Source organism: Natrix helvetica (genome assembly GCF_964273705.1).
Source record: "Natrix helvetica genome assembly, chromosome: 6".
Lineage (NCBI taxonomy): Eukaryota > Metazoa > Chordata > Lepidosauria > Squamata > Natricidae > Natrix > Natrix helvetica.
This window is the reverse complement of record NC_138553.1, coordinates 2617163-2637894: the sequence shown is the minus strand read 5'-3', so window position 1 is coordinate 2637894 and position 20732 is coordinate 2617163. Positions and strand designations below refer to the sequence as shown.

General features: G+C 46.5%; 1 protein-coding gene across 1 annotated transcript; it reads right to left on the bottom strand.

Annotated features, from left to right (window-relative positions):
• Positions 1-382: 382 nt before the first annotated feature.
• Positions 383-14370, bottom strand: CPA2 (carboxypeptidase A2). The gene is made up of 11 exons (XM_081958473.1): positions 14217-14370; positions 12529-12610; positions 10370-10504; positions 9085-9186; positions 7860-7961; positions 5948-6049; positions 4461-4571; positions 3722-3812; positions 2211-2410; positions 2020-2104; positions 383-1047 (listed from the first exon to the last, which is right to left on the bottom strand). The coding sequence occupies exons 1-11, from the start codon at positions 14279-14281 to the stop codon at positions 860-862; spliced, it is 1263 nt and encodes a 420-aa protein (XP_081814599.1). The 5' UTR covers positions 14282-14370; the 3' UTR covers positions 383-859.
• Positions 14371-20732: the final 6362 nt, after the last annotated feature.

Here is a 20732-nt window from a genome sequence, read left to right as displayed (position 1 = left end):
CTCCACTGCTGTCTGGGAATGCTGGGCAATGTAGTCCCCATTCATTCCAGCAAGCTTGCTGCTAAATACGCCACCCTGTCGGGAGGATTTTGGGAACTGTAATCCAAACATCAAGGGCCATTACGATGAGGCTGTATTTAATAAGCTTAAATGTATTAGATCTGGGCTGCAAAAAATGTAGTGACCACTAGAGGGCAGCAACTGCAAAGTGATTTCTGCACCTCTGCTGCCCCCAGTGGCCATTATCCGAATTGACCTATTGATGGTTATTTAAAATCTGATTTTCTCTCTCTCTCTCTCTTGGGGGCATCTAAAGGGATCTGTCTATCCCCGTGATGGCAAACCTACAGCATGTACGCCAGAGGTGGCACGCAGAGCATTTTGGGGCACTGGAATGTTGGAAAATGGCCTGAAAGCGGCTCAAGAAATGCCCCAAAACTGGCCTGATTGTGGAGCGTTTTTGGTCCTTTTTTGAGCTGTTTCAGGCATTTTTCGGGCTGTTTTCATGCCAAAATGGTTGGGAAACGGCCAGAAAACAGCTGAAGAAATGTCCAAATACCAGCCTGTTTTTGGGGTGTTTGGGGTCCTTTTTTTGGGCTGTTTTCAAGCCAGAAATGGTCAGAAAACGGCCCCCAAATGACCTGAAAAGGAGCCAAAAAAATGGCCCCAAAACAGACCATTTTCCAGGCTGTTTTTCAAGCCCAAAAGAGCCAAAAAACCCGGCATGTGTGCACCGGCCAACTGGTTTCCCCACTCGGTGCCGAAAAGGTTTGCCATCGCTGGTCTATCCTAGAATCAGATTCCTGTTAGTGTGATAATTTGAAGCCCAAATCCTGTCTTCTCCGGGAACTTCCAGTCCTCAGTAGGGGTGGTCTCGCACGTGCTCCATGATCTTTTTCAGGCCCAACCACGTCTCCTGGGCGGTGGGGATGATCTGTTTGGCAGGCAAGAGGAAACCGTGGCGCCCCGTGTCTCTCAGCTCAAAGGCGAAGGAGTACTTGATCCCATAATCGTAACTCCAGTCAATGCTCCCACCGCTGGCTTGGTCTAGAAGGAAGACGGCGCAGGAGAACACGGGTCTAAGCAAGCGAAGTGTGGTTTGCATCTCTACCGGGCAGGAGTCGGTTCTGGCAGCCACGACAGACGGTTTACTCGTGGCTGTGCCACATGCGCAGTACAATAAAAATTGCTCTGTGCATGCACAGAACCGGGCATAACAAGATGATAGCACCCGCAGCACTGCTCAGAGAACCCGTTCGGGGGTGTGGCAGGCCTGGGTCGCTGCCGGACCTATCTGAACCAGTAGGAACCACTGCTACTGGGCCCCAGAGTCTTAGACCAGGGCTCCCCAAACACGGCCACTTTAAGACTTGTGGACTTCAACTCCCAGAATTCCTCAGCTAGCCAAACTCCGCCACTTTAAGACTTGTCCCGTAGATATCCTGTCGGCTGTAGCTATCATCCTGATAAATTTTATATCTCTATTAGCCCGGCGTTGCCCGGGTATTTATTTATACGGGGGAAATGTCCGGAGCACATGTTGGATTTTCCCCTTACCAGAGGGATATATGCATGTATATCTGGATGGATGATTGAATGGATAGAAATATAAAATGTGTATATCTCGGGTTAGGGGTGCGAGGGTCTTGTAACTTGACAGCTTTAAGACTTGCATGCTTCAAATGCCAGAGTTCCCGAGCCAACATTTTGGTTGCTAAGCAAGAGCGTTGTTAAGTGAGTTTCACCACATTTTACAAGTTGGCCATGCCCACCCAGTCACATGACTGCCAAGCCACTCTCATCTGGTCACATGGCTGGCAAGCCACTCCCACAAAGCAGGCCACACCTACAGAAGTGGTTCTAAAAATTTTTGAAACCCATCACTGATACATACATATGGGATTTGAAGTCCACACCTCTTCAAGCTGCCAAGGGTGAGAAACGCTGCCCTAGACCCTTATATCCTAGAACCCCCTCCCCACCAAAGAGTCCCAGGCTGAAATGCATCCCCACACTTACAAATGACGGAGCAAATGGGCCCGATTCTATACTGGGTGCCATACAGCGACGCCAAGGCGTTGGCGGCTGATTTTCCCACTGTGTCCTAGGAAGAAAATCAGAAATTATCCCCTTGGATTCCCTTGGGAGCAGAGATATTCCCCTTAAATTTCCCCTTCCTTCCAGGTTGCTTCTCCCCTCGGTTCCTTTACCAGTTCTGCCGCGTCTTTGGGCCTGGCGCAGGTGTAGCCATAGGGGTACATGAGGAGCTGGGAGTAGCTGTGGATGCTGATAAAAGCCTTGATGTTTCCGTGCCTCTTGACAAAATCCACCATCGAGCGGACTTCGACTTCCGAGTTGGCGCTGGGTCCGCGATAGGAATCGGAACAGGGGTCATCGCTGGCGCCAGGTCCTGCCAGGGTGGGAGTGCAAACAGACCCGGTCAGAACACAACAAGAATCCAAGGTTTGCTTTTATTCAGAGACCCCAATGATCAACTACCATATTTTTCAGACTATAAGACGCACTTTTGTGTCTCCCCAAAGGGGGTGAAACCATCTGTGTGTCTTATAAACCAAATATTGCCAAAGCCCCACCCACCCACCCACCGGCCATTCTTGGGGCTCCAACACGCTGCCTTTTCAGCCCTTTTTTCAGCCCATTCCTATGTTTTAGCCTCCAGTCCCCTAATCCCCTTTGTTGCTCTTCTCTGCGCTCTTTCTAGTGCCAAATGAAGTTGTAATGCTTGCTTTCTGGCCCTAGGTGGCAATAGAGTACTGTTTGCATCAGTATGTATAATATAAATAAAACATAAACTCTTCAAATTTGTCAGCTTTAAGTAATTGGAGGATACTTAAACCCCAATAACTTCACAATCACAGCAAGAAATAACAACAGACCAGAATGTTAGCCCTGATGCAAAACAGATTTTCTACCGAAGGGAAAGGCAGGTAATCCTCCACTTATAATCACAACTGAGCCCCAAATTTCTGTTGCTAAGCAAGGCAGTTAAGTGTATTTTGTCCCGTTTTATGAACTTCCTCATCGCAATTCTCACTCTTGTTCTTACACCAGTAACATGGTCATTAAGTGAATCACGCTTCTTCCCCATTGATTTTGCTTGTCTGAAGATCACAAAATGGGATCCCATGACCTTGGGACACTGCATTTGTCAGGTTTCTGAAAGTTGCCCTACTTAATTCATGAGCCTCGAGCCAAGTTTCAAAAGAAATCCAGTTATTTATTAGGAGCCCCATTTGGGCAATACCCCATTGTAGTCAGCTCTAAGCCTCATTTAAATTATGGCTGAGCTTTGCCCCTGTTTCTTCCCTCCCCTCAGTCTGTGTCATAAATCACATCCTCCAACGAGGTGCACGCCTCACAAGCCTGCTATTATAATCTGAGATCTGACTCTAGTCGAAGGTATGCGTGGAATGCGCTTCCCCCTCTCCTCACATGGCAACTCAATAACAGCCATGCAAATACTTTAGGAGTTGACAGCAACCGTCATACATACATGTCTGTTTCCAAGATCCAAAGTTTGAGCACATCACCACGGGGACACCGCAACAATTGTAAGTGTGAAAACCATCATAGGTTACTTTTTTCAGTGTGGTTGTAACTTCAAATGGTCACTAAATGAACTGTTGTAAGTCAAGGACTATCTAACACCAGCATCACCAATTCAATAACTCTCTGCGGACAAAAGAAATGCCTCACTTACCTCCAAAGCCGGCATCCCAGTTTCGGTTGGGATCGACGCCGACACACCGGCTGCCAGGTATTCTGGATCGGGTTTTTCGCCACATCCGATTCTGGATACGGAAGAAAAAGCAGTGCCGTTAGAAGCAACAACAAGCCAACTATCAATGGTCATTGCATCGTGAGGTTCTAGATCAGAGGTTCTGGCTTTGCAGATCAGCGGAGAGGAGAGAGGATGGTACTTGCACAATATTCTGACCTAGGCTTCCCGAGGAAGCATAAATGACAATCTTAGTCCCAAAAACCTTCTTTTATTTTTACGGCTGTAAATTGTGGTCATTAACAGTCCACAAGGCTTCACAAACAGTCTGTGAAGATTCCGACAGACGTCTGCTTGAGTTGCCACAGCCTTTCAGGGGATTGTTGATAAACGCCCACCTGATCTCCCTGGGAATGCGGCCAGGGACCTAATTGCCAAATGCAGAGCAAGCACCAAACTTAGCACAGAGTCAAACAGAACTTCTCAAAGCTTGAACCGACCAGATGAACTAATTGCTTCCTGCAAAAGCTCACGTCCCGTTCGCTCCTCTTTTATGTCTTATGGGAGGGGCCAATCATCTCCAAGCCTTACTCCCGAGTCGACCCTGGTTTCTGAATCCTTCTTGCCTTCTGGCAGCCTCGCACACTGGGAACAGGTTGGCAAATATTGGTCAAGAGGGAAAAATCAGACCTCCTGATGCAATTCGGGATCAGGGACTCACTGTGGTGTGAGAGTAGACGTATCCATCAGGATTTGCAGCCACCAGCAGAAAAATATCCATTTGGTTGAGGAGGGAGGTCAGAGACAGATCTTTCCCAAAGTCAGAAGCGATCTGGGGAGGCAAAAAAAAGAGATTCAAAGTGGGGTGCAACTCCAAGACCCACATTTTCTGGGGGGGGGGAGTCCCATCCTCCCCTCCCAAGCAGGCTTTTGCAGCTGTTGACCCTTCTCACCGCCCCGAGTCCCTTCGGGGAGAGGGAGCGGTCTAGAAATCTAATAAATTAAATTAATTAAATTCTCAGAATCTCCTTGTGGCTTCACACCCAACTTTCATCCACGTGCAGTTCCCATCCGGCTTGGGAGGGGGGGGAGGGTGTTCTTCCTGTGGGGGGCAGACAGCCCCCCCATAACTCTATGTCTCTGCATACTTAAAGCCTTGTTTTGCACCCCTCAAATCCCCCCACTTTACACAAAAGGGAGTTTTATTCCATCATTATTTTCGCACTTTGTTTGAGGGATAATGTCGCGGGTGTATACACCAACTTTTGAGATTTCTCAACCTGAGCTAAGAAGCGGATCAGCCCCTCTTTGCACCTGGAACCACCCGCACACAGGTGGTCCTCGACTTACAACTTTTCATTTAGTGACCATTCACAGCAGCATTGGGGGGGAAAAGCAACACAACCGTTTTCGTGTGACCGTGGCCACATCCTCATGGTCATGTGATCCGAATTCAGAGGCTCGGACACCGGCTCGTATTTGTGACGGTTGCAGGGTCCTGGGATTCGCTTTTGCGACCTGGCAAGCGAAGTCAATGGGGGAAACCGGATTCCTTTAAGCACTGAGTTACGAACTTCACAGCTGCAGTGAGTCACTTAGCAGCCGGAGCAAGAAAGGTCGTAAAATGGGGCAAAACTGACTTAAATGTTTCGCTTAGCAGCAGAAATGTTGAGCTCAATGAATGGTCATAAGTTGAGGACTACCTGATGATGTTATCTAGTTTGAGTCATGAAACATCTGCAAGAAAACAAATGAGCTCAGAGGGAACCAAGGACTTCCCCAGTCCTTTACTTCTTCCTCCTCCTCCTCCTCTCCATAAACCTACGCCCTCCTAGCACTGATAATGTTTCCTAATTGGGTCATGAAACGTTTGTAAGAAAACAACCAAACTCAGAGAGCACCAAGCACCCCACAGTCCTCCCCTCTCTTCTTTCTCCTTCCTCCTCCTCCTCCTCCTCCTCCTCCTCCTCCTCCTCCATCCCACAAACTCAACTCCATTCTAGCACTGATGATGTTCCCTAGTTGGGTCATAAAACATCTGCAAGAAAACTATCAAGGTCAGAGAGCATCAAAAGATCCCTCATGAGGACTACTGCCATCATGTGACACCTTTTATAGTTGCCTTGCCGCCAGAGGGTGTGGTCAGTCCCTAAATTGGGTGGAGCCAGATAGAAACCTTCCCCCCACCGCTATTCCATAGCAGCTGACCTTTTTAGCTGTCCAGAGAGCTGTGGCCTGGGTCACCCATTCCCGTGCGTGAATCCCAGCATCGATCCATATGGCAGGGCGTCGGTTTCCCCCGGTGCTGAACTGTTGGACAGAACATGGACTTTTACAAATAATCCTTTTTTTTATAAGTTGCAATAAAATGCCACAAAACAACAATGCAGAATGCGATAGACACTCTCAAATAAAATAACAATACAAAAACTAAATCTAAAATGGATAAGAAGCCTCCCATGACAGAGACAGGTTGCCAAATTTATTATACATAAGCAGTATAGACAATAATAGGTTTCATGACTACAATATTAACAGATTAACAGAGTTGGAAGGGACCTTGTAGGTCATCTAGTCCAACCCCCCACCCACCCAAGCAGGAGACCCTGCCTAAAACCATTTCTGACGTGTATATAATATGTCATGTAAAATGTCGTGTAATATAAAAATGACTAGGGGGAAAAAATGCAACAATCCAAAATAATTTGTGCATTTTCGGAGCATCTCAAGGTGTAGAAACAGAATTTTTCAACCTGGGTCACTTTAAGAGGGGTGGGACTTCAGTTCCTAGAATCCCCCCCAGCCGGGGAATTCTAGGAGTTGAAGTCCACCCCTCTTAAATGCAGCCAAGGTTGACAGCCATTGGTAGAGAAAAGAGTTGGGTGCTAAAGTAAATACATTTAAAGCCATAAATCAGTTTAATTGCTTTTAAGCCTGTGGCAGATAATAATTTGTCAAATAAAGCCTTTGGCATCTGTGCAATGCAATCAATTAACCACATGTCATTGTGTCTTAGTGGGTATCTGAATAAAAGCTGCAGTTGTTCTGCATTAATTTGCAATTCTGGTTATTCTGCTTTCTGATGATGACAGTTTGAAGTTTTTATATCCTTCTAAGGCAGCAATTTCCCCCTTTAAAATACACACCTTCCCTTTTTGTACATGTGGATATGCATGTGTTCACTCTTAAGATGCTCTGCATACCAAACTATTATGCATCTCTCTCTTTTTTTTTTTAAGAAGATCTTGGTGATTTAATTCTTGGAATTGTGGTTTTTTTACACCTATTTTTTTAAAATACAGATTTACACATATTATAGAAACAAAGTTGATTGGATCTTTCCTTTTACATCCTCTCATTTACTTAATCCATTTTACATCACAGATTGGTTTGCACTTTCAGCCAAATTATTTTCTTTCATTATTTTCCATTGTTATACTTATTTCCTCTTAATACATAAACAATCTCTTCAATTGCCCCTTCAAAAATTACACCAAATTATCATTTCATGTTTCTCTATTGGTCTATTTTACTATAAACAACATATAGCCTCTACTTAAGTTTTAACAGAGAGAGCATCGAAACTACACGGCTATCGATGAAGCATGTAAGAGTGATAGCCATAGTCATCGGGGCACTTGGCACCATGTCCAAGAATTTTACAAGACACATCCACAAACTGCAGCTTCCTGCAATAACACCAGCGGAGCTGCAAAAAACTGCGCTACTTGGAACATCTTACATTTTAAGGTCCTTGGTTGATATCTAGGACGCTGGCAGCAAACCGTATCAACCATTAGCACCAGTCACTGGTATTTGTAATGCATTTTTGAATGTTCAGTTGGCTGAGATTCATGTTTAATGAATAAAGTAAATAATAATAATAATAATAATAATAATAATAATAATAATAATAATAATAATAATAATAATAGGTGGGGCCCGACTAGTAATCAATGCCAAATCCGGCAAATCAACTGGTCGCTGTGATACAATCGTATAGTAGTAGTAGTAGTAGTAGTAGTAGTAGTAATAATAATAATAATAATAATAATAATAATAATAATAATAATAATAATAATCTCAAGATTTTAATACACAGACACAAATATTGTAGTACCTTCAGGACAAAGAGTGGCCGATTTTCATAGGTCTTTCCAATCTGGAGTTTGCTCACAATCTCGGGGTACTCAGCCACAATATCATCCATTGCTTGATAAATCTAAGGAGGATATAAAAGAGGAGACAGGTAGAATTGGGGGGGGGGGCAGACAGAAAAGGATACACCTGGTGGAGTAAAAACCATCTTGTAAAAAATTAAATTCACCTGTTTGATGTATAAGCTGCTTTTTTGGTCTACAGTCTAGATCAGCGTTTCTCAGACTTGGCAAATTTAAGATGAATGGACATCAACTCCCAGAATTCCCCTGCAGCATGTTTGCTTCAAGATGTCTGGACTTCAAGTCCCAGAATTCCCTAGGCAATATGCTTTAAGTTCGATAGACTTCAACTCCCAGAATTCCTCAGCCAGTATGCTTTAATATAAATGGACGTCAACTCCCAAATTCCCCTGCAACATATTTGTTTTAAGATGTCTGGACTTCAACTCCCAGAATTCCCCAGCCAATATGCTTTAAGGTCGGTAGACTTCAACTCCCAGAATTCCATGGCTAGTTGGGGAATGCTGGGACTTGAAGTCCACCCATCTTACTGAAAAGCCCTGGTCTAGAACTGCAAGCTTTGAAGTCACCTGTCAATCAGGGGCCTGTATAGAGGGAAGGTCCCGAAAATTCGAGACGATGGCGATAATGCATGCGACTGAATGCAACACAGCTTAAAAAATAAGACGGTTATTTGCCAGTAGAGTGGTGGACGCCATCGTGACTTTTTTGCCACCAAAGGTCTGGTCCCTATGCTCTGGGATAGGAATCGTCACCTCATCATATCCCTGAATGACTGACACGTGTCATTCATCATCCTTCCCGCCCCCAAAATGAGGCCATCTCCACCCAAACGATGAACTTTTTGGTTTATTTATGCATTTATGCATTTCTCAAATGTCTACAGTCATCTCCCCGGAAGTGACTCTTGTTGTAAGAAGCCTTCTTGCCTAGTGGTTAGCTAATAGCCACCTTCGGTTCTCTCCTCCGTCACTTGGAGTAAGTGTGTTTGTGTAAAGCCAGGTTTGGCTCATTTAACAACCACCTTGCTCAGCGATGTAAATTCTGCCCCCACCTCCCCCCACCCCGTGGCGGTCGTAAGTCAAGGACTCCCTGTTATATAATGGTTCCTCTGCGTGAGAGATTGAAACCCACTGTGAGCCAAGCTGTTCTCAAGTGACTTACAGTGTCCAACTTATGGTAAGCGCCGTAGTTAAAATCCCTGCTGCTCCCGTATTCCCGTTGGCGGTTAAGGTGCATCTCGCGAGATTCTTCGTCCACCAGGGCCTACAACGAGAACGGTCGCAGGATTTGAATGCAGTTACTCTAGAGAAAAGGAGGACTAGGGGGGAGATGAAAGCCATATTCCAATATTTGAGGGGCTGCCCCAAAGAAGAGGGGGCTCCAATTAATTTCCAAAACACCAGAAGGCAGGACAAGGAGCAACGGATGGAAACTAATCCAGGAGAGAAGCGTCCTGGAATTAAGGAGAAACTTCCTGACAGCGAGGGCAATTCACCAGTGGAACTGCTTGCCACCAGATGTTGTGGGGGCTCCATCAGTGGAAGATTTCAAGAAGAGATTAAAAACAACAATTTGTGTGATGTGGTTTAAGGTCTTCTGCTTGAGCTGCGGGTTGAACTAGAAGACCTCCAATGCCCTTTCCAGCTCGATTCTGATTGATTGATTGATTGATTGATTGATTGATTGATTGATGAACGTGGGTGACAGAGATCCTGTGTTTCCCAGAAAATAAGACAGGATCTTCTTTTGACCCCCGAAATAAGCACTTGGCCTTATTTTCCGGGAGGTCTTCTTATTTTTGAGGTGCAGGAGGCAGCGAGCAGGGTGACCTCTTGGCTGCTGCCGTGTTGCAATATTTTCAGGGAGGGCTTATGTTAACGCATGCGCTCCAAAGCCCAATTGGGCTGATTATCCGGGGGGGGGCTTATTTTCGGGGAAACAGGGTAGTCAGATTTGTTCTCATGTTGTTTGTCACCGATTGTGGGTGAAGTTGTGCAGCCACACACTCTCACTCGGTGTGAGGGTGGAAACATTGGTGGGAAGAATGCTGTGTGTATCACCTGGACTAATCACAGCAATGTTTCTCAATTTTAACAACTTGAAGATGGACGGACTTCAACTCCCAGAATTCCCTGGCCAGCCGTCTTGACTGGGGAATTCTGGGAGTTGGAGTCCGCCTATCTCAAAACTGACAGGGGAATTCTGGGAGTTGGAGTCCACCTATCTTCAAGTCCTTAAATTTGAGAAACCCTCATTGACAGGAACACAAGTAAACCTCTCACAACTCAACACATCAACCCACCCTCACCCTACTCCCCCCCCGGTGCCCAGACGGAGCATGATTGTTCTTGTGGTTCTTAGGAAGAGGAGCGATGGGACGTGTGGTCCAAATGCAATGCTTGAATCCCTTTTATTGATTTTTTCTTTTTGCCCCCTTCCATCATACCTGCACATCTTCGATCAGGATTGAGTACTCGATCTGGTGTGACTCCAGAAAGACTTTGACAGCTTGGAGATAAGCGAAGGGCACCTGGATATCGACCGGTTCTTTGGGGTGCGAAGGAGACCGCCAGAAATCCAGCTGAGGAGAAGAAGAGGAGAAGCCAGTGAAGGAGTTAAGGTCACCTCAAAATGTGCCTTAAAATAGAGATAAATGCTCATTTTTAAAGGAAAATGCTACAAGCACTCCTTGACGTACGGCCGTTCATTTAGCGACCGTTCAAAATTACAATGGTGCTGAAAAAAGTGACTTACGACCATTTTTCACACTTACAAACCGTTGCAACTTCTCGATGGTCACGGGGTCAAAATTCAGACATTTGGCCATCGGTCCATATTTATGATGGTTGCAGCATCCCCACCATCATGCCATCAAAATCCAGACTCTTGGCGACTGACTCCCATTTATGACGGACGCCGTATCCCAGGGTTACCTGCTCCCTTTCTGCAAGCTTCTGATTCACTTAGCAACCACGTTAAAATATTAACAACTGTGGATGCTACACAGGAGCTTTAACCTGTTTTGAGGTGGGGTAGGAGGGTGACTGTGGGTAGTCCCCGACTTACGACCACAAATTGAGCAAACATTTATGTGACTGAGACAGCTGCTAAGGAAGATTTGCCCCATTTTAATCACCCTTCTTGCTTTGGTTGTTAAGTGAACCACTCCAATTGTTAAAAAAGTAACACTTTGCTTGTCAGGTCCCCAAAGGGAATCAAGGAGACTCCCCCTGAGACACTGCAACCGGCATAAGTACATGCCGGTTGCCAAGTCTTTGAATTTTCATCACTTGACCACGGGGATGGCAAAATGGTCGTAAGTGTGAAAACTGGTCATAAGTCACCTTTTCAGTGGGATTGTCACTTCAAACAGTCACTAAACAAATGGCTGTAAGTCGAGGACTGTGTTGTGACCTGTTGGCCCCTCCAGCAGCCGAATCAGAGGGGGAGTAGGAGGAGGCGTGGAAGTCAGGGCAACCTGGGAGCTCCAAGGGGGAAGAGGGAGTGGAGCTGGCAGAGAGAGAGAGAGAGGGAGGGAGGGAGAGAGAGAGAGAGAGAGAGAGTGCCTGGGCCATCCATCAGCCCTCTGATGGAGAGTCAACAGCCCCCAGGTCCGGAAGTGGCTGATGAGGAAGAGGAGGAACAGCTGGATCAAGTGCCTGATGAGCAGAAGGCAGAGGAGAGGAGAGCAGTGGAAATCTATGGGCTGGCCCTCGGGACGGAAGAGCCACTGCTGCTAGCGAAGCTCTGGGGATCAAAGGCAGGGGGCGGAGATGAATAGATGGGGCAGACAACTGTTCATCTCCCTGCCGGAGAGGGAAACTTTTTTGCCGGTTCTCTTAATAAAGGAATCTTTGAGTTCACTTCAGAGGGTTTGTCGTGTTTGGGCAGCTGGGTCAGAACAAACTGCCTGAAGCACTAGGTGGTGAGGATGGATCTATTGGAAATATTGATCACTCCTGTCTCTTTATCCACCACTGCAACCCTATTGGCCAACTCATTTTGGGATGCAGAAGGCTAACTCGACCAATACTTAAAGAGATGCACACCTCAACACACTTGCAACCTGTTGGACAACTTAGCAGGAAGTTAAACCAGCTGTTCTACACGCCGTCCTACCCTTCACCCCATTCTGGGAGGTTTCAACTCCTAGGTGTGAGAGGGTCATGTAAGGTCAGAATGATTCATTTAATCAGAATACAGCTAGTTCTCAACTTCCCATTTATTTAGTGGCTGTTTGAACGGCACTGAAAAAAGGGACTTATGACCAGTTTTCGCACTTATGACCATTGCAGCATCCTTACAGTTCCATCATCAAAATTCAGACTCTTGACAACTGACTCATGTTTATGACGGTTGCAGGGTCCTGTGGTTCCCTTTTGCGACCGTCTGATAAGCAAAGCCAACGGGGAGGCCAGATTCACTTAACAACCACGTTGCTCGCTTAATAACTGCAGTGACTTCCCTTTACAATTGTGGCAAATAAGAGGGTGAAACGTACTTCACCACTGCCTTGCTTAGCAACAGAACTTTTGGGTTCAAATTGTGGTCGTAAGTCGAGGATTGACCTGGACTCGCATTGTTACCCTGTGTGAATGGACACACCTGGAGATGCTTCAGGCCTCCCAATTCATTGAGCAGCTCAATCTGTTCCTCGTTGCGCGGCTTCATGCGAAGGACCTGGTCACTGAAAGAGCCAAAAATCAAAATAAGAGCATTAATGCTTCGTCCAGTTTGACCCGTTGCTGGGCATTCTGTATTCATTCACCTTTGTCGCCTTTTAGCAGGTAAAACTCCAACTGGTTGTGGGGATTTTGGAGATAATTACCCCATGAGCAAAACAGGTGGGCCTTTTGCAAATGTACATAACAGTTGGAAGGGACCTTGGAGGTCTTCTAGTCCAACCCCCTGGTCAAGCAGGAAACCCTACACCTCTTCAGGCAAACGGCTGTCCAGTCTCTTCTTAAAAATCTCCATTGATGGAGTAACCACAACTTCTGGTGGCAAGGAGTTCCATAGGTTAATTGTTCTCAGTGTTAGGAAATGCCTCCTTAGTTCTAGATTGCTTCTCTCCTTGATTAGTGTCTACCTGTTGCTTCCTGCCCTGCCTTCAAGGTGCTTGGGGGGAGGGGTCTCCAACCTTGGCAACTCTAGGAACTTTAGGAAAGTTGAGGAAATCTGGGAAAGGCTGAGGAAATCTGGGAGTTGAAGTCCACAAGCCTTAAAGTTGCCAAGGTTGGAGACCCCTCCTTTGGAGAATAGGCTTAAATAGAACAAAGATAATTTGATTTCTTCCAAAAATCAGACAACATTGTGAATACAGTAGATGGGCAACGCAGAGTGGTGCAAAGCCTTCAGTGGAGGATTGCATATCACCTGAAACCTGGATTTACTTAGCTGTGTTTCGTCTATGGAGATTGTCAATCCTCCAGTTCGTGGTTGTCCCCAAGATGCAACTCTCTTGGGGGGGGGGGGGTCCCTTAAAAACATTTTGCTTCTCCTCCAAGAAGCTTCTCAGAACTGAACAGGACAAGAAGCTACTGAGGGAAACTCATCAAGGAGAGAAGCAACCTAGAACTAAGGAAGGATTTTTTGACAGTTAGAACAATTCACCAGTGGAACTACTTGCCACCAGAAGTTGTGGGTGCTCCAACGCTGGAAGTGTTTAAGGGATTGGACAACCATTTGTCTGAAATGGTAGAGGGCTTCCTGCCTGAGCTGGGGGTTGGACTAGAAGACCTCCAAAGTCCCTTCCAACTCTGCTATTCTGCTAAGAACTGAAGCAGCTTATTGGATGAGAAGCTAAACGTTTTCAACCACATAACCCACAAAGTCCACAAGTGCCTTTTTGGAAAAAGCATCTTTGGGGTTAACTGTGTTTTATGACTCAGCCGAGTTGCCCGCAACACACTAGAATGGTCTACAAACAAGCAAAGCGTGTTTCGGTTTAACCTAATGCAGGAAATCTACCGCATTTGAAATCCTAGAGTTGGAAGGAGTTCCTGGAGGTCATCTAGCCCAACCCCCTGATCCTTGCAGAAATCCTCATCAAAGCATCCTCTGCAAACAAATCCAGGAAGGAGAACCCACCAACACACGAGGCCAGGGGTCTCCAAACGTGGTAACTTTGAGTTCGGTGGACTTTAACTCCCAGAATTCCCCAGCCAGCTATGCTGGCTGGAGAATTCTGGGAGTTGTAGTCCACCAGTCTCAAAGTTTCAAATTTGGAGACTTGCTACACTAGACAATTGGTTGATTCCAACCCAGGCCACGATGCAAGTTAACTAGCTCACCCTTCAAACGTTTCCAGGCTCCAGGCAACCCCGAGCAAAACTCCAAACCACAGGATGATCTTCATGGTAGAAAAATCCAGAAACAGGATCCCGGAGTGAGCTGTATTTATGGGACCAGATCCCCCACTAATCTACTCTTAGGTCACATCCTAAAGAGCTCCATCTGCCACAATTCCCAGGGACAAGCAAACTCCCTTGCAAGAGGCGGCCAACCACAACACAAAAGCGATAATAATGTCAGGGGAGAGGAATTGTTTGATTAGTAACGTAGGTGTAGCTACACACCCCGTTCTCGAATTGCCCAAGGCTAGTTTGACAAGGGTGGATGTGACTCAGAAATCTATTGTTTTTCTCCTCCTTGGGGGAAAAAACCACATTTTTAAGGGAGGTTTGGGTTATAGGATCCACCTAACCTCCCAATAAAGTGATAGAAAGCTGAGTCGGCTTCCTTCTTGCCTTCTTTCAACATGGGGATTTTTCTCTTCCCTTCTTCCTCCTGCTTTCCAATTCCAGAGAATAACAGAGAATTCATTCACCACCCACACTGTGGGGCATCACCTTTTAGAAGGTAAAATCCAACTGGTGGTGGGAATTTGGTGGATAATTACACCATGAGCAAAACAGGTGGGCCTTTTGCAAATGCATTGCAGAGTTGGAAGGGACCTTGGAGGTCACCTAGTCTAACCCTCCTGCACAAACAAGAAACCCCATATAAGTAGTTATTGACTTACAAGGGGAATTCTGGGAGTGGACGTCTACCCATCTTAAAGTATGCTGGCTGGGGAATTCTGTCCACCCATCTTAAAAGGTGCTGGCTGGGGAATTCTGGGAGTTGAACTCCACCCATCTTAACGTGGCTGAATTTAAGAAACTCTGCTTTAACTTAGCCTCTTTATTACTAAGTTTTGAAAATACCTGGCTTTTAAATCTTTTTTGAAGGCCTGAGCATTGTTTTTGATCCATCCTCTGGGATCAAAATTCTTTATTCCGGGCTTGGTTGCTAATAGTGTCTTGTGTTATTGTATGTATGTATGTATGTATGTATGTATGTATGTATGTATGTGTTAATAATGTTGTTTAGGACTGAATGGTATGTTTGAAGCAGGATATAAGCTCAGCAGATAAATGTGCAGAGAACTGAAAACCGAGGCTAAGCTGAGTTTTTGACAGCAGCCTTGTAAATATAAACTTGGGAGACAGAACAAACGAACTGAATTCAGCTGCAAAATGAAATATAACCAGGATGAGCTGTGCATAATCGCCTTTCTGTGCTTAGATGAAAGGCAAGGATTATGCATCGCGTTAAACTACAACGTGGCTTGTTCCGTTTGGGTTTAATCAACTCAATGACCCCAGAACTATTGTGATTTACACACAAGGTTTCTTTTTTGAATGGAATCGACTACAGTTAACTTGCCCCCACACTGGAAAGTGTGCAAATGCATCCTTGACACACTCCTATTTCAAATGTGTTGGCCGCCTGAACCTACCTCCGAGCGTGCACGTTTTTTTCTTTTTCTTGAAGCAAAAATATGTTTTTTTAAGAAAAAGGAAAGAACGATGCACAATGGGACTTCAAATAAACCCAAGACGCTTCGGAGTGTATCGGCATTCTTTTCCAATGATAAAAGTTTGTCCAATTTATTTAACTAAACACTGAGCTGAAATATGCTGTGCAGCTGTCACAATTCACAGCCTTTTACGGCCTTGAATGGAGTCTGGCTGGGAAATTCACACCCCCGAAACACATGTTACGAGTACTTCAAGGTCAGGCTATGGAGTCTGGCAGCCAAGCAACACTTTTAAAAGCAAAATGTTTGCCTCGCGTCTAATGAATGTGATGCCAAACCAGCAAGATTATTGACCTTGCGGTGTTGATAGAGCATTGTAAAGTCAGACGATGTACATCAGAGGTCTCCAGTGTGACCCCTTTAAGACTTGTGGACTTCAACTCCCAGAATTCCTCAGCCAGGCTAGGGAATTCTGGGAGTTGAAATCCTCACAGTTTCCTGAATGGCTGGCTGGGGAATTCTGGGAGCTGAAGTCCTCACATCTTCCTGTCTGTCTGTCTGGGGAATTATGGGAGTTGAAGGCCTCACATCTTCCTGACTGGCTGGATGGGGAATTCTGGGAGTTGAAGTCCACAAAGTGGCCCAATGTACATTCACCAATCCACAACCACTGCAGCTGGGTCAAAAACACCACCATGATTTACAATTCATCTTTTATTGATACGGTTTATCCCAGCAAGCCCACCAAGCCAGCTCCATGGTGCCCCCCACCCAAAGCGACTTGGCCAGCACGGGAGGGGTCCCCGGACGGACTCTTTGGCCCGGACTCAGTTTTTCTTGCTTTTCAATTGGGAATCTTGGTTGTAGAAGTGCTGGAGCAGCCATTCGCGTGTCCGTTTCGCTTTGCAACGCAGGCAGGGCTGCTGCCTCATCCAGGCGGTCTCGGGGTCCCTGGGGGTCTTGGCCGTCCGTGGCTTCTTCTTCATCCGGCTGGCCTGGCTGACGCTGTCGCCTGTCTGGCTCCACTTCCAGGAGGATAACTGGGAATCGGGGCTGCCGGTGCCGGAAGAGTCACTGTCGCAGAAAGTCTGCTGGCTGAGCAAGGAGAGACGCTTCTTCAGCCGTTTTTTCATGGGGGGCGTGGCTGGGGGGTCCCCCGTTTCTTCGTTTCCTTTCCCCCCAAAGATCTTCCTGAACAGGCCACAGAGGGTGATCTTGCAATGACATTGGCAGCTGCACCCGTGGCCTCCTAAAAGCAGGGGTGGGGGGGGGAGAGACAAATTGCAGGGGGTCCTCATTTAGTGACTGTTCAGAGTTACGACAGCACTGAAAAAAGCAACGTGCGCTCCGTCTTACCACCGTTGCCGTATGGATCACGTGATCCAACCCCAGGCGCTGCTGGGAGGTACAGGGTAGTCCTCGGCTTACAACTGCAACTGAGGGACCGTTCAGATTTGCAACCGACCGTTACGACTGAAAAAAGCAACTTGTGCGTTTTTCACACTTAACGACCATTGCAGCATCCCCGTGGGAAGGATACTGCAAAATCTCCATTCCCACCCCACTCGGGGGCCAGCCAGAGGTGGTATTTGCCGGTTCTCCGAACTACTCAACATTTCCGCTACCGGTTCTCCAGAACCTGCTGGATTTCACCCCTGTCTAGAAGTCCTGTTTTTTTCAGGATCTATCCCCAAATCCTTTGTTAATTTATGGTATAAAACAAGGGGTGTCCAACCTTGTTAAAAGTTTTAACTTGTGGACTTCATTTCCCAGAATCCCCTAGCATGGCTGGCTGGGGGAATTCTGGGAGTTGAAGTCCACAGGTCTTAAAGTTGACAAGATTGGACACCCTTGATGTGTAAAACATGCTCTCTAGGAGGAACATAACTGTTTACCTTTCGAATGGACCTTCCAATTGCAAGAGAGTGTTCCGCAAGGTTTTCTCCGGAAAAACTGCACCGGAAAACATGGAAATGTTGAGTTACCGATTTTGAAAGGAACATGCAAAACGCACAGCAGAAAAACAGATCATATCGTTTATGGTTTCTTATTTTGGAGTTTAAGGATCAGGGTCATGTGAAGGTAGGATAGGGGGGTGTTGAAGAACCGTAGGCCGCATTCACACAATATTCTACCCCCCGCCTTCCTACTGGCTCCCGCAGCCTCATGGCTCCTCAAAAGCACGGCAGAGGAGGAGGAGGGGGCAGGGGTAACGCGGCGCTGAGCTCAGGTGCTCCGAGCGGAGGGGAGGCACCGCTGCCATGCGCGGGGATGCCGGCTGGAGCTTTGGCAGCTTCACCTCAGCCGCAGCGCCGGGCAGCAAATCCGACAGTGCTGTTAGAGGAGGAGGTGGTGGCAGCAGTTATTCCGGTGGCGGCGGGGGCTTTGGGGCTTCACAACTACCCTCAGTCGCCCCGTGCTCCTCAAAGCAAGTCCGGGGAAGTCCTTTGCGGGCGGCCCGTTCTAGCTGCCTGCAAAGGACCTCCCCAGCTTCTGGAGCCTGTGGCAATAGAAATCCTGCGTGGCAGTTGAAAACTGCTGCGCGGTGTTTTCTTGCCACGTGCGCGGCCGCGCAGCCGCGCACCTTAGAGGGAACATTGCTTGAGATCCTCTCTGTTAGATACTTGCTCTAAGTACAGTGGTTTCCACCCAGGTCCTCTGTTCCGGCGGGAACAGAGGTTTAATCCTATTGGTCGAAGGGTCTGAGAGCTCCCTATAAAAGGGCTGCTGTCGGATTCAACCTTCGCTGGATTGTTCTCACTTGTTGTACTTAATAAAGAGCTGTTGTTACCGTTAAGCCTGTGTGTGCCTCTCCATTACCCGATCTAACATTCTCCTCAAATGACAAAATACAACGAAACACCATCTCTTACCCTCTTCACCCCGAGGGAACTGAGTTTTAGAACGAGGACAGCCAAACAGTAGAAAAGCAACATCTCTCCCATGAACCAGCAAATTTCTTCATCCTCCTCCTCTTCCTCCTCGCAAGGGATTTCCTTGCGGGGGTCAGAGGCCACCTGCCCTTTGTCGGAATAATGCCACCAGGAATAAAGAAAAGGGAAAGCCATTAGAGAAAAAAAAATCTTGCTTTGCAGAAATGTCCCAAACACTGTGCTGAGTTCAAATAAGGCTCCCGGGAAAATGGGAATTAAGGAGAGCAGTCCAGTGGCCAAGCAACAGATTGTGTCGACGCCGCCAGTTTCTCAAGCTGTGATCTGCAAGACCTAGAACCCTGATTCTGGAGCATTCTGTAACCATGGAGACCACCAAGCTTTCTTTCAATAGCCTGTCTACTTTTGGAGTCTGCAACAGACTTGCTGTGTTTGAGTATCAGAACGGCTACCCTTGCTGGAACAGGTCAAGGCTGCCAGCTAGGTAGCAGGAACTGTGAGGAGGATCTTGGGAGTCTTTGTGGACAACCAGCTAAATAGGAGCCAGCCGTGTGCGGCAACAGCCAAAAAAGCCAACGCAATCCTAAATTGCATTAACAGAGGGATACAATCAAGATCAAGTGAGTACTAATACCACTATAAAGCCTTAGTAAGAGCACACTTAGAGTACTGCATCCAGTTTTGGTCACCACACTATAAAAAAGATGTGGAGACTCTAGAAAAAGTGCAGAGAAGAGCAACCAGGAAGATGAGGGGACTGGAGGCTCAAACATATGAAGAACGGTTGCAGGAACTGGACCTGGCTAGTCTAGTGAAGAGAAGGATCAGGGGAGACAGGATAGGAGTCTTCCAGTATTTGAGGGACTGCCCCAGAGAGGAGGGGAGTCAAGCTATTCTCCAAGGTATCTGAATGCCAGACAAGGAACAATGGATGGAAACTGACCGAGGAGAGATTCAACCTGGAAATAAGGAGGAATTTTCTGACAGTGAGAACAATCAACCCATGGAATAGAAGTTCGGAAGTTGTGGGAGCTTCATCACTGGAAGCTTTCAAGAAGAGACTAGGCTGCCATTTGTCAGAAATGGTATAGGGCCTCCTGCTTGGGCGGAGGGTTGGACTAGATGACCTACAAGGGCCCTTCCAACTCTCTTAATCTGTAAGTCTGCTTTCTCACAGGGGGTGTTTAGATGTTCTCAACCAGGAAATGGAGACCCATCTCTCCTCCACTGTTGGTCTTCTAAAGTTGATATTTGGAGACATGATGCCCCCAACATAATATGGACATAATATGCAGTCTTCAAAGCACAATTGACCGGTCCTTCATGAATTTGTCCCATCTCTAGTTAAAAGCTATCCAAGATAATGGGCCTCATCAGTGTCTTGTGGGAAGGATGTTCAGGAAATGTAGAAACAGTCTTGTTGGATGTGGCCAACACCTTTCCTAGTTCAACATTTGGTTTCTCCTTACTTGATACCAGCAAATGCTCACGAGGAGAAGATGGGGAGACCCATCTCTCTCCTACTGTTGTTCCCCTGTAGTTGATGTTTGGAAGCATGCTGGCCCCAATCTGAAGGTAACATGGAGTGGTTGCCCTTGTGGGACCTGTCACCTATGAGTGTATTCAATGGGACCTGTCACCTATTGTAGGGATAGAGGAAAGGTTACATAGAGGCATGCACAGCACACTGCCATGACCTCAGTGACTGTTTACCTCAAATGCCTAGGAGCTCAATTAATTAGCAGCATCAGGCACCTCCAGGAACCATCTAGATATGTGAGACTTTACACTGGCTGGGATGTTCTTAAGATTGACAAGGAGAATACACCAATTGCAATGCTGTTGCAATATACTCTTTGCTTTGCTTGTTAAAACTGTATAAAAGAATAAACTCTGCAAAGGCAGACGGGCATTTTAGATGAACCCTGTTATGACTGGTCTCTGAATCCATCAACCTATGAGTGTATTCAATTTCCTCTTACAGGTGATCATCTTAGTGGCCATCGCATCTTGTAGCAATGAATTCTGCAGCTGAAGAATGCACTCTACAGATTGTTGCATATGGATTGTTGCATGATTTCTGGAAAACAAAGGACATCAGCCTGGCAACTAAA

What these genes read in the sequence shown, in the direction of transcription:
- CPA2 (XM_081958473.1), bottom strand. Translation starts at nt 14,281, where the DNA reads ATGAAGATCATCCTGTGGTTTGGAGTTTTGCTCGGGGTTGCCTGGAGC. An exon ending in TCCTGATCGAAGATGTGCAG is followed by an intron (nt 9,187 to 10,369) that starts GTATGATGGAAG and finishes TTCTCGTTGTAG; the next exon opens with GCCCTGGTGGACGAAGAATC. An exon ending in ACGTCTACTCTCACACCACA is followed by an intron (nt 3,813 to 4,460) that starts GTGAGTCCCTGA and finishes TTCCGTATCCAG; the next exon opens with AATCGGATGTGGCGAAAAAC.